This window comes from Schistocerca piceifrons, chromosome 11 (genome assembly GCF_021461385.2).
Source record: "Schistocerca piceifrons isolate TAMUIC-IGC-003096 chromosome 11, iqSchPice1.1, whole genome shotgun sequence".
In the NCBI taxonomy this organism is placed as follows: domain Eukaryota; kingdom Metazoa; phylum Arthropoda; class Insecta; order Orthoptera; family Acrididae; genus Schistocerca; species Schistocerca piceifrons.
Genome location: NC_060148.1, coordinates 10,766,270 through 10,780,501, shown reverse-complemented (window position 1 = coordinate 10,780,501; position 14,232 = coordinate 10,766,270). Strand labels below are relative to the sequence as shown.

At 41.9% G+C, this 14,232-nt stretch overlaps 1 protein-coding gene across 1 annotated transcript in view; it reads left to right on the top strand.

Moving 5' to 3' along the window:
* Nucleotides 1-12,201, top strand: part of LOC124720211 — a 116,462-nt gene extending 104,261 nt beyond the window's left edge. Inside the window, exons 16-17 of the mRNA XM_047245534.1 lie at nt 3,138-3,233; nt 10,502-12,201. Of these exons, the coding sequence (XP_047101490.1) occupies nt 3,138-3,233; nt 10,502-10,519 (114 nt within the window). The 3' untranslated portion in view covers nt 10,520-12,201. The remainder of the gene's footprint in view (nt 1-3,137; nt 3,234-10,501) is intronic.
* Nucleotides 12,202-14,232: the final 2,031 nt, after the last annotated feature.

Sequence of the window (14,232 nt, the reverse complement as noted above, 5' to 3'; positions counted from 1 at the left end):
TTTTAATCATTTGCATACCCTCCAATGGTGCACAAGCGGACAAAGTTACTAATGTAGACACGAGCCGTGTCTTCCAACTGCTTCACATTTGGTCAGGCAGTGTAGTTTCCAATTCTAATTGAACAACCGAAAAGCACACAGACATTCACCAAGTGAAACGTCCATTGAGATTTATGTTCTTGTCTTGCACCTTTGCATTTAAGGGTACTGAGATACTTTTAACCACTGGCATCCATTTCTGAAATGATTTTTTTAAATTGGACCAAAGAATGTGTTGTTTTAACATTTTTTATGTGACTGCACTGAAGCATCATATGAGAATAAGTCAATCATTATCCTCAATTTAGTTATATTTTTGTTTATTTTGGTAGTACTGTCGTTTTACGTCAATGACGCTTACTTTATTTGTTGTTATATCTTTGCAATTTTCAAGCTGCTATGTTAGTTTCTTTATAACTGTCGTGCTGTTACTCGTGGCTGCTCCGCTGTCTGTTTGCACCAAAGAAGTGCAACATTCAGTGATCCGTCTTTTGTTGTCAGAAGGCATGTCAGCGACCGAAATTCATTGAAGACTTTCGGTACAGTAGGGTAACAGTGTTTAGCCACAACGGAGTGTCCACGAACGGATTGAAAAATTCCGAAATGGTTGCACAAGGATTACGCACGATGAAGGAGCCGGACGACCGTTTACCACCACAAATGAAGAAACCATTGAGCATTCACACGAAATGATTCTTTTAGACAGATGATTAACTGTTGACACACATCGTCTGCAAATTAGTCAACGGTTCTGCCTACAAAATCATCCACAACAGACTTGGGTTTCATAAAGTTTGTGCAAGATGGGTCCCAAAACAACTCACACAGTTGCATAAATAAATGCACTTGGACATCTGCAAAAAACATTTGGATTGCTACGGTAGCTTCTTAGACAGGATTGTTACTGGTGTCAGAACACGGACCCGTCATTACGAGCAAGAGAGTAAATGGCAGGATATGGAAGGAAAACTGATGCTTACGGTTTTTTGGGACGTACGAGGTCCAATGCTGGAACATTATGGAGAGAGAGAGACAACAATAAACAATGTACGTTACAGTGAGATGCTTACTGCCAGGCTGGAGCCTGCAATTCGAAGAAATGCCAAGGATTGCTGTCAAAAGGTGTGGTGTTGCACGACAATGCCGTCCGCATACTGCTGCCCACCCTGCTGAAACGCTCCAGAAACTGAAATCTGAAGTACTGGTTCATCCTCCATATAGTCCTGATCTTGCCCCCTTCTGACTATCACCCGTTCGGTCCACTCAAACAGGCATTAAGGGGCCGTCGATTTGCTTCGGACGAAGCAGTGATCAGCTGAGAACCTTCTTCTGTGACAGCATCAGGAAGCTCGTTCAATGATGGACCGAATACATTGAAATACGAGGAGACTATGTCGAAAAATGATGTTCTTGTAAGTTTCCTATTTGATTACAAAAAAATTTTATAACTACTTTGCGGATTATAATTGACTTACCCTCATATTTGCATAGTTTTCATACAGGATCTGCAGTGTGTCTCTCAGCTTAAGTAAACTACGCTGAGATGACAAAAGTCGTGGGAGACCTCTTAATGTGGTGTAGGACCTCCTCGTGTCTTCCACAGGGCAACAGTTGACATTTCACGGACTCGGCAAGTCGTCAGAAGTCGCGCGCGGAAATATTGAGCCGTGTTGGCTCTGTAGTCGTCCGTAATTACGAAAAGTGTAGCAGGTGCAGGATTTTGTGTGCAAACTGACCTCTCAGTTGTACCCCGTAAATGTTTGACGGGATTCACATCAGGCGATCTGGGTAGCCGAAGCGTTCGCCCAAATTCTCCTCGGCGTTCTTCGATCGCAAACAGTTGTGGCCCGGTCACCGTGCTCAGCCATTTGTAAAAATTCCATTGTCGTTTTGGAATGTGAAGTCCGTAAATGGCTGCAGATGGTCTACAAGTAGTTCAGTCGGGCCAGAGGACTCTGTCCATTCCGTGTAAACACGGCCCACGACATTACGGAGCCACCACCGGCTCGCACCGGTGCCTCGTCGAGAACTCGGGCCCACGGCGTCGTGAGGTCTTTGCCTCGATCTGACGCTACCGTCAGCTCTTACCGACTGAAATTGGGACTCGTGTGATTAGGCCACCGTTTTCTAGTCTTCTACGATCCGAACGATACATTCACGAGCCCGGGAAAGGTGCTGCAGGCGATGTCATGCCGTTTACAGAGGCACTCGTGTCAGTCGTCTGTCGCCGTAGCCCACCGGTGCCAAATTTCGCCGCACTGTCCTAACGGGTACATTCGTTGTATGTCCCGCATTTGTTTCTGCAGTTATTTGACACAGTATGGCTTGTCTGTTAACACTGACAACACTGCGCAAATGCCGCTGCTGTCGGTCGTTAAGTAAAGGCTATCAGCCACTGCATTGTCTGTGGTGAGAGGTAGTATCTGAAATTTGGTATTCTCGGCACACTCTCGACACTGTGGATCTCGGAATATTGAACTGCGTAACGATTTTCAAAATGGAATGCCCTGTGCGTCTAGCCACAACTACTGTACCATGTTCCGAGTCTGTCAATTTGTGTCGTGTGGCCGTAATCGTGTCAGAAACCTCTTCGTGTGAATTACCCGAGTACAAATGACAACTCCACTCGTGCACAACTCTTTTATACCTTATACTACTCTCATCTGTATATCTGCATATTGCTATCCTGTGACTTTTTTCACGTCAGTGTGTATTCCGATGCAGTGTCGGCTCGTTTTAGAGTATGACGTAGAAAGTAATTTTGCGTCATTTTTGTTCACATTTTGTAACACGTTTCCAAAATTTGAGAGATCTTAATGTGAATGATTCACGTCATTAAATTTCATGTAGTAAAATCCATTCTGTGTATATAATACCCTTCACATTCCACGCCAGGATTTCTTGGAAAAAGAAACTAACTGCTCTCCCACCAATGCAGAATTTTACCACTTAAAGAAGTTTTGAATGGGATGTGTTTTTTCTCTGTGTATAGTATCTCCTGCCCCTTTCCTTAGAAATGAGGACCAAAAATTGTGTGGAAATATGTGGGAAAATGCACTTATAGCTTCAGTTAACAGTAACTATTTTCCTTTTTCCAGGTTCTTGAAGAAGATCCAGTAGCAGTCTCAGGGTTCGGTGTCCTTATTAAACAGGACCCAGACTTATATTTAGGAGTGGATGCAACTGAGAATAAAGTAAGTTTTCACATATTTATCAGATTTTCCCAAAGAACTGTAATTGGGGGATGTAATTTTTACTGCTTGCATAATGACACACCTGCCTCCGCGGTAGCTTCGAGTGGCAGACACACCGGGTAACTCCGACAGACTCAGCAGGGTACAGCTGTGGACTGCTGGGTGTCACGGGTCCTTCGGGACTGTAAGCTTTGGATATGCTTTAGTAACAAATATACAGAGCTGTGGAACATTGTGTTTCCCAGGAGCAGAGATTTTTTTCTTAAGCTCCAAAATGGTTCAGACATGTACCTGCAACCTCAACACTGTGACGGGCCGAACAGCTGTCGAGACAAAACGGTGGTGTTTGGGCGACCTCTTTGGAACCTCCAGTTGCACAAAACTTGCTCGGCTATTCAGGGCAGATCATGAGAGATACTGCTCGGTCCATAAATCTGTAAGGTTCCCGATTGGATAAGTGCTTTGTCTGAAAGCACCCAGTAGAAGGTGAGTGCTCCAGGCAGCCCACCGAGATCATCTGCCTGACACAGACTGCCTGTTAATAGCGACACCCATCACCCTTCCTCAGAATGTATTTGTCACTGTCAAAAGAGAGGTGTATCACTTGAGAAAGCGTTAGTTTTGTACGTAAAGCCGTGTCACAGAATTCGGGAACTCTACAGTCTATTAAACAATTGAGAAACAGTGTGTTTTTCATGGGAACAGATTTTTTCCATTAGAACATGTGCTGCTGAACTGCTTAGGGGGTGACAGTGATGGTGATAATGGTGGTGATGACGACGGTGTGATGGGTTCCAAGAGCCATCACCAGCTTGATGGAATGTGCCCCATCTGTCTGCTTCTAGAGTAAATTTCCTACACAAGTTAGAATACTTTCTAAATATTTGCATAGCATGTATCTGAGGTGGGAATTGGGCCACAAGCCCAATATTCACCTAGTGGGACGTGGGAAACCACCTAAAATCATATCCAAGTGGCCGGCTCACTAGCGCTAGTCATTAACTCTCGAAGCAGATTTGATCCCTGTGTCCGAAGTGTGGTGCTTTGATTTGGGTGGGTGAACTGTGTAGAGAATTGTGGGTGGGTGAACTGTGTAGAGGATTGTGGGTGGGTGAACTGTGCAGAGGATTGTCAATAAAATGGAACTAAACACCACCATCAGATTTTGCAGTGTTGTTGTTTCTTGTGATCATTTCATGAATACTTTGAAGAACTCGAAGAAGAGTCATAAGAGGAAGGAGTAGAAAATGTGAAGAATGTTATGAAAAGAACAAATGGGAATTTCGAGAAGACTAACATGTTCTTATTGACTTCCATTCATTTTGTCACTGCCCAATCATGGAACAGTTTGTTGATTTCAAGGTAAAATCCATGAATCCTTGACCTGATGATAGTGAACTCACCTTCTCGGCACTCTTGTTCTCTTGATCTCAAAGAGTATGAACACATCTAGGACACTAATAGGCACCAGATCCGTCCCCACAAACCAGCAGCCTGTAATTTCAAGGTACTGTGTGACCTATGTATAGACATTTAGTGCCACAGTACTCTGGAAACTTATTGTGACTTGCCGAATCCGTACCACGTGAAACCACTGCCGAAGTGTATTCCGGAGTTGGACGAGCGTGCTACAAAAGGAGATGGTGATAATGTTTTGGACCGTCAGTGTACAGTTATATTGCTAGTCTCCTTCAGATCACCAACAGAGGTTGCAGACAAATGTATTTCTCAGATAAGTTCATCCCTTTGAGTCGGCCAAGAACTGTCTGACATATGTCACAACTAATGAAATCGTCACTTTGAAAAAGAAGCTCATGATAAGGTGGGGGATGGGTTGCCAGTCTTTCTTACTGTGCTGAACTGGTTTCGAGAGGCAAATCAGACAACGACACGAGCAGACACTACAGGGTTATTAAAGTCTACCCACAGAAAACGAGTAGCCCCAAATCAGCTCACAACAATTGCCGTATCAACTCTTGGTGCAAGAAAAAGAGATGAGAAATTGAATGAAAACTCTCCACTAAGGATGTTTCCATTTTACAGTGAACAAAAATGGGTTCAGACTGCTTGGAGCACAGAGCTTTTTGCTTCTGTTTACCAAAATGCATTGCAAGTATCTGATACCTCTGTGTTAAGGTGCTCTGTTTAGCCTCCACAAGGACAACTTTAGTGAGCAGAAGTCTAAAAGCGTGGTTCCCATCTTTGTAGATGGCGCTAGCGCCTCTTTTTCTCCCACCTTCTTGCAGCTAAGATCCCAGCAGTGACTGGAATACCCCAGTGAGTTAGAAGACAGCTGGCTGTTCCCTTTGCCTGTTGCATTGTAAAGAGGCCCTCTCCCTAGATTCGTCACGTAGCGACCTCTCCCATTTCTCAGCCGGCGTCGGGGGATTCAATAGCAGCCTGTCTGTGCGATGTGCCCCATTGGCCTAAACTGTTGAGAGCCCCTTCTGGACAGTGTCTCAGAATGCCCCGCACACGGAGCAGCCCTGCCAGGGGTAGATGGCCACGTATTGTTCCACGGTCTTATCCTCTCTCACAGACACACTACTCGTTGCCAAAAGATTGACTATTTACACTCCGATGCTCACTTCCTTATTTGTATATACTACTAGATGTATCCAAAAGAAAGCCAACAGATACTGAACCAAATTGGGCAGCAGCCTGATATGTGCCGTAGTGGAATCCAAATTTGGTCGGATCACTTTGCGTCAGACTCCACCCCACTGTCGACCCGTCTGTGGCAGAGTCTTCCGAACGCAGTCGGGCCTACGTGCTCTGTGAAAGTTTGTCACAGCCGTCTGCCGAGGGTCGTGCAGCACTCCGATAGATCGGTGGCACCGTTGTCAACATCGGTACGTGGCCTGAGGTTTTCCTCTATCAGAGAACAGGAAAACGTAACCTTTCGACCTTTAAATCATTAATGTGCACACTGTCTTCGTACAAGCTAAACAATCGTACATAGTTATGTACCATTCTTGCAATACGTTGCGCATATGCGCATCTTCGTGACGTGAGGCGTGTTCAGAAAGAAAGTGTGCAGGACTTTTATATTTGTTTCAAAATAAAGTATTTGAAAAAATATAACAGGATACTGTTGATTATTTTTCCAGTCCCAATCAAAGCACTCGGTGAGCCCCGTCACAAACTTTGTAACGCTCTCCTCGAAAAATTCTTCCGCCAGCTCCTTCCCCACTTCAGAATGTCTTTCTGAACCTGCTCGTCAATTGAAAATTTAATTCCACTCGTGTGTGCCTTCGTGGAGGTGAAAGGACGATAATCTGAAGCTCAGGTGGCTGAGGCCGTGTGAGGATGGGCGCTATCGTGCAGCGAGTGTACTCGTCTCGTCAGCATCCCTCACTCATTGTTTTCAATGTGCTCCTTTTGAGATTTGTTTTTTAGGGTCTCAGAATATCACTGTGCATTGATGGTCTCACTCTGAGGCAGAAATTTGACCAAAATGTTGCCTTTTCAGTCCCAAATTCGTGTGATGCCACAGTGATGACTGTCTTTTTGCCTAAGGTGTGCAATGAGCTGCCCACATTTCATATCCAGTCAAGCTCAGAAAATCCTCATCTTCCAGTTCAAGTCACTTGAGAAACTCACAGGCGTTATTGACTCAATTTGTCTCGTACTGCTCTGTCAGCTGTTTTTGGGAGCCATCTTGCACACAGCTTCTGGTGTCCCAGTGTTTCTGTGAGCGTCTCGTACAAGAGAGTTGTGAAAATGTCACAAGATACTTCATCCACAGTCAGTGGGTGGTATTCGTGAACAGTTTGCTAAATTTTTTGCACAGACGCGTCGGTCGAGTGGAAGGTCTTCCGTTGCTTCGTTTGTCGTGAACATTTATTCTGCCTCCACTAAACTCCTTATCCCACTGACACACATTTTTTCTTTTCATAACAACTTCACCAGAAACTGTTTTGATTTGTGAAAAAATTTCGTTCGGTGTTATTCCTTCTGCGAGAAGGCGGGGTTTCTTACTGACATCTTTCGTGCAACTGGACACCGAAACATGAGTTTGCGAACTATCGCATTCCTGCAGTCCTCACTGTGGTCGGAGGATCTCCCCCCGCCCCATCCCTTTACCACTCAGTACTGCCAGCCCTCAAAAAACAAAAAAACCACAGCCCGTTACGGTGCCCTGTACAAAGGCAGCACATCGCTGTTGCAGATTAATACGATTAACCCAGATGTGTACGATGGTGCTGATCAAATTGGCCTTGCACTATGAGACACATCTGGCTGATACACATCAGTCCACACTCTCGAGGAAGCTCATATATACCCTTTTTACTGGGGCCAAGATGGTTTTGGACAGGAGCTAACAAATTCCCCAGTTTTGCTGGAGGGTGAAAGACATTTAATGCTGTGTCTTTGAGGACTGTGCAGATATACGGACAAAGTATTGGACAGCGAGAAAGTTGTGATAGTGGGTACTTCGGCTCCTTCATTTTGTTCCCTCAGCTCGACTCATCTTTGCTGCGGTACACGATAAATTCGTTTTTCAGAATAGCCATTATATAAGGAAACAGTTGTAAAGTGTTGCAGCTCATACAACAGGCTATCGAGATTGGACGTGATGTGTGCTGTGGGAATCAGGGTGCACATTGCTACATTTTCTATGGAGGTGACAACTTGTAGAGGGTTTATCGAACCACCTTCACAACTCTCTTTTATTCCAATCTCGTATAGCGCCCGGAAAGAACGAACACCTATATATTTCCGTACGAGCTCTGATTTCCCTTATTTATATCTTTGTGATTGTTCTGCCCTATGTAGGTCGGTTTCAACAAAATATTTTCGCATTTGGAGGAGAAAGTTGGTGATTGGAATTTCATGAGAAGATTCCGTCGCAATGAAAAACGCCTTTCTTTTAATGATGTTCATCCCAAATCCTGTATCATTTCTGTGACACTCTCTCTCCCATATTTCATGATAATACAAAATGTGCTGCCCTTCTTTGATCTTTTTCGATGTACTCAGTCAGTCCTATCTGGTAAGGATCCCACACCGTGCAGCAGTATTCTAAAAGAGGACGGACAAGTGTAGTGTAGGCAGTCTCCTTAGTAGGTCTGTTACATTTTCTAAGTGTCCTGTCAATAAAACGCAGCCTTTGGTTAGCCTTCCTCGCAACATTTTCTATGTGTTCTTTCCAATTTTGTTTGTTCATAATTGTAATACCTAGATATTTAGTTGAATTTACAGCTTTAAGATTAGACTGATTTATTGTGTAACCGAAGTTTAACGAGTTCCTTTTAACACTCGTGTGTATGATTTCACACTTTTCGTTATTTAGGGTCAACTGCCACTTTTCACACCATTTAGATATTTTTTCTAAACCGTTTTGCAGTTTGTTTTGATCTTCTGACGACTTTATTAGTCGATAAATGACAGCGTCATCTGCAAACAACCGAAGACGGCTGCTCAGATTGTCTGCCAAATTGTTTATATAGATAAGGAACAGTAAAGGGCCTATAACACTACCTTGGGGAAGGCCTGAAATCACTTCTGTTGACTTTCCCTTCTACCAAAATGTCCAGGAAGGGTGACGTGCATCTCTCTGCCTCTGTCGTCACATTCAGAATGCATTGCATCTGCACGGCCAGTTGTAGTGAAATGACGGCCGTTAATTCTAGCAGTTCCAAAATGCCGCTGTGGCAGCCACTTCACTGGCTGTGCAGTGTGTGGAGGACCACAGTCTTGCACAAAAATGATGCTTATCCACACTTCCAAATGGTTGGAGGGTCGGAATGACATTTTTGTGCTAAAGCCTCTCTTAGCATTTACTAGAGACGGTACAGGTAAAGGAACCTGCAGGCCTCACCTCCTCAAAGCCCCGTGATAAACAGTGCCGTCGACACGCACCACACATTCGGGTTTCTAGAATGAAATGGTACTTATCGACTCGCGTGCTGATTTTCCGTTGTCCATATTCTTTAGTTCGGTGATTGGCGTGTCCTCAGAGATGGACGTGGGCTTCATCTGCGCACAGAATGTTTTGTGGCCATTTATTGTCTACTTCCGTGCAAGTGAGAAATTCCAGAATGAATGTTTGAGTTGCTGGCAGGTCAGCAAGAAGCATATCTCGAATAGTCGATTTCGTGTGGATAGCAGTGCAGGGTGTATCGTAGAATGTTATGCACTGTACTCGTAAGCGTCTCCAACGTTTACGTAATTCCCCGTGCACTGAACATTTGCACTCCTCCACTCGACCCCTTCTGCAGTGCCGTGCTGTATCTGCGACAGGTGTCAGATGAACTGCTTTCCTCGCTTGCCACACTGCACTTCAGAAGAGCTTATATTTTCAAATTTTGTAATAATTTTCTGTAGACCCATGGCAGACATTGGACCAGTGCCTTTTTTTCACACCCTCAAGTGTCCGGAACTTCTGCAGGGCTATCGATGCACTGTCACTGTTCTTCTAAAGAAGCGTTACCGGTAGCACGGGCTCCTTCGTCGAGATAATTTATTTTGTGCGTCTCGGATACGAATTGAGGAATTGCCATTTGTCGTGTGTCTGTTGGTGTGCGTATTCTGACACTTATAGCTCTGTCTATTGGCCAGATTTTCATAAACTTTTATTTGTATTTATTTATTTATTTATTTTATGTTTTCCCCTCTCTCCATTTCCCAACGTGTCAATAATATGGTTTTAAAATTTGATGTTATTCTGATCAGTTGTTCTCTTTCTACTGCGTTTTAAAACTGAAGCTTTAATTATGGACACCCTGCATAATACAAGTGGAAAAGTGTGGGCTTTTCTTTAAAATAGTTTTGTTCTCAGATATTGTTTTCATATTGGCCCATGTAGGGGCAAAAATAAGTTAGTTAGTAATTTAGTTATATATTTGCACAGCAGAATTAGCTTTTGAAATTTTCGTCCCTTTGCTAATGTAAAACGGGACTTGTTCCACGGTCTTAAATATTTTCTTAGCACAGCAGATGTATCAGCTGTCACTAAGAGCTGTTAACAGAGGGAGAAAAATCTGAGTTTCTCTTGTGGAACCAACTTTAAATCCAGATTGAACTGTTTGGATCTACATTTTTCTGAGTACGTTCTGAACCATTAGAGTGAAATGTGCTATACCGTGGTAAATTCACATCTGTTTTCTTCCTGTGACTCTCTCAGAATCATATTTTTTTTTCTGTGTTTAAATATGTGTAATTGTATATCTTTAGTTTGGTGAAGTAACTAAATCCTTTTATCAAAAAGTCTTAATTTATTGACCTAATTCTTTTCTTCATGTGACTTTATATGATTATTTTAGGTCTACTCAAATTTCTGATAGGAACAACAGTACTTCATTCGAAGAAAGTTGTCTACAAAATATTGCCCATGACGAGCTGGCGACGGAAGTCGACACACTTCATCACTTGCCGTGTTCCGACACAAAGAATTGTCTCGCCAGAGGATAATTCCTTCTGCAGCACAGATCGTATGAGCGTGATGGACAGTAGCTTTTCTGTCTCCAGCCGCAGTTCGTGCCTGCAGAGCTTTTCGCCAAATATGGCCTCCTAATGCGTGTACTCACTCACACTGATAAGGTAGAGTTACTGTTACTCGTCTGTAGCTACTGTGTGAAGTTTTTCTCACTGCACTCGAGGATGTAAAACACAAGACAGGACATCATTGCAATATTTGTAATGGTGTGGTTTATTGTGTGTGGTGAATCTACCATTCATTGCAACAGTAAGCAAATATATTTATATTGTCGAACTCTAGTTTTGTATCGAGTGTTTGATTTTGTTATCTTTGTTTTGTGGGCAATAATATGATGATATTAGAATAATGGTTACCACGAATGCTTGAGCTCTTAACCCCTAGCTTGCGTGTGCGTGTGCGCGCATAGAGGGTGAATTGAGTTAAACTGAACATTTATTCGAGAAAAACACTGTACTGTCCAAATTAAGTCCCAGGACATCTCCTGGGTGCTTTCAGTAAATAAAATATGTTTCTTGTATTACATGGAGTATAATAATAATTCTTTCTTTCTCAACTCATCTGGTAAGTCTCGCCTGACACGCTGTTCTGGGTGACTTTTTCGGAAATGTGTCCCTTTTTTTAGACCTCTCGTGTCCTTTGTCGTCACCCTTCTTCTTTCCCTTTCAGTCCTGCCTGAAGGAGGAGTCACTGGCTCTGAAAGCTTGCTTAATTATAACCTTCTTTTATGTGTGTTTTCTGCTGCCACTCGGTGAGTAGATTTTTTTGTCTATTCGATTACATTATATTGTCAAAAATTGTTTTCAATGTTAAATAAACAAATGACTACTAATTCGTGCTATAAGCTCCTCACATATTTGAATTTCGTCTGGTCAAATAACCTGTTTTTCTTGCATAAATTATGTTATTGGTTTACATTTCCTCAACAACATTATGATGAGTTGTATTGAAGATATGCAGAGACCACATTTAGTTAAGTTCACCCTTATTTGGTGCTGCATGTGCATCCAATTCAGTGAAATAAATTGATTGATACTTAAACAAGTACGGAAAAAATAGTGTTAGGTTTATGTTTTCTTTTTTTAAAATTACATTCGTTGTAACTGTTATCGACATTGAATGTTTCGAAGCTATCTTTGAAACTAATCTTGTTATTGCTCACTTTAAGCTGTAAACATTATGTGTAAAGTATTTCTGTACAAACAGTTTAATTTTGCAAAAGATTTTGCACTAATAGGACTGATTTTTGTAATTTTCTTCTTTATGTAGAATGAGTAAATTGGTTGATACATTATTATGGATATTATGGGCATTACTTGAGTAAAATTAAGGTTTTATACAAAGTGACTCTTATACAATCAGTAAATTTCTGACAGCTCATGACACACAGCCTTCCTCGGCCTTGTCCCAAATCCTGACACATACTCACAAGAAAGCCGAAGACTTCCCAGCACCAGCCAAAAGTTCTGAAGATGGCTTGTACATAAGCCGAAACTGGTTAATAAAGAAGTGTTATTGCGATCGCAACTGCTCATTTTAATTTAAATTCCTTCACTTTACCATCCTATCAGCTGCAGTTACCTTTACTTACTACAGGGTGTATTGTTAATAAACATTAGATTTTGCACGTCTGTATTTCTGAAACTAATAAACATATACAGTGAATTTTGTTTTTTGATAAACAGGAAAAAGAAAAAGTTTTTTTCGTATCTTTTTATAGGATTTCAATATGCAACCCTTGAGATGTACGGCAAATGTCAGTGCAATATTCAAATTGTTCCCACACAGCAGGGAGCATGTCTAGAGTTACAGCTTCCACAGCTGCTGTTATGTGATCTCTCACTTCATTGATTGTTGTTGGTATGGAGGCACATAAACAAAGTTTTTATAAACCCCCACAGGAAATAATCACATACAGTCAGGCCTGGTGACCTCAGAGGCCAGTAATGTAAGGCTGAATCATTTGGTCCAGTGCGATCGATACATCATTCGGTAATCATTTGATTTAAAAATTCCTGCACATGCCAGTGTCCCATCCTGTTGGTAAATGAAGTAGTTTAAATCAGTTACCAACTGTAGGAAAAGAAAGTACGAACGGATTTCTGCAGACTCCTTGTGAAACTACGGCGGACGTGTTCGATGTCTGTGTCGGACACTCTGGGACCGCCCGGCAAATTGCCTTTACACAAAAACCCTGTTTCTTGAAATTGTTCGTGCCATCGTCTAATGCTTCATGCTGTAGGAGGATCCACACCATAGCTGGTACAAAGGTCATGCCGAACAGTTACTATTGACCCGCGCAGCGCAAAACGTGGAACACAAAACACTTTCTGTTGTCCCGACACCATTTTTACTAGAACCGAAATGGGCTCACACAGCTGCTACCTAGTGGGAACCGTGTAAAACTCGAGAGTTTGCTCTTTCTGACAGTACGTTCTTCACACACGTCTCAAATAACACAATAGTTATGAATTTTTTTAAATCGGATGATTCTTTTTGATGCACCCTGTATATTGGCAGAGCATTTTCACAAAGCACAACACAAACTGCGCACAGGTGATATCAAACAAAGGAAGTCAAACTCTGACGTTTAAATTCTGATGAACTGGAGATTTTTACACCTACCTGCTCTGCTCTGCAGTTCAGCAGGCGCTGTGTGTCGGGTTGCTCCTGACATCTATGTTGCCATATGCTAAGCAGTCAAGGATTCTATTCACCCAAGTGAGATAATGTCAACATAGTTAACACAATCTAAAATTATGAAAACGATCTTGGACATTGTAGCGTATATTGCATGATCACTGAAGAATTATTTGCTCTTGTGACACATTTCTAAAGTGATTGTGATAGTGTGGAGTAATTACAGCTACATTTGAAAGATGTCACGAGAATAATGCAATCCACTGCATATTTTTAATTATACATTATTAACAGAATAATTTCTTAATTGTATTGTCATATTCATTTACTTTCAAGGAAATTTTTGTACTTCTATATTAAAAAAAACAATACAAAATAAAATAAGCAAACAATGAATTAGAAACTAAGATTCAAGACCCTGCACCAAGTCAACCCAATCATTTGAAAAGTGTGTTGCAACACATGATGATGATTACACACAAATTATTTCAACTGACTGAATATACTCAGGTAAGCAGTTGGTATAATCCATATCAGCTTGTTGCCACAGCTGCACCATTTTAATCTGCAAAGTTGTTTGACATTACTTTTTTATCCTTTATTCTTAATCGTACTCATTCTCCAAATGTACGAGAGGATGATTTTGTCACAGCATGTAGTAATGCTGGTGTTCACTTTTTCAGTTATATGTAAATAGCGTTCAGTTAACTTTTTTCCTCGATTTTTCTCAGTGGCGGCTTGTGATGTCACAGTGACATCACTGTCATCAGATTTGCCTCATCTTTCACAACCTCTTCAGCTGTCGTAATTGTTTCTTAGACCAACACGGTATTTATTAATTTAGGTATTTAATTTGAGATGAGATGTCTTTTATTCGGTGTATGGAGAATACTTTCTCCCTACACAAATTCGGCCATA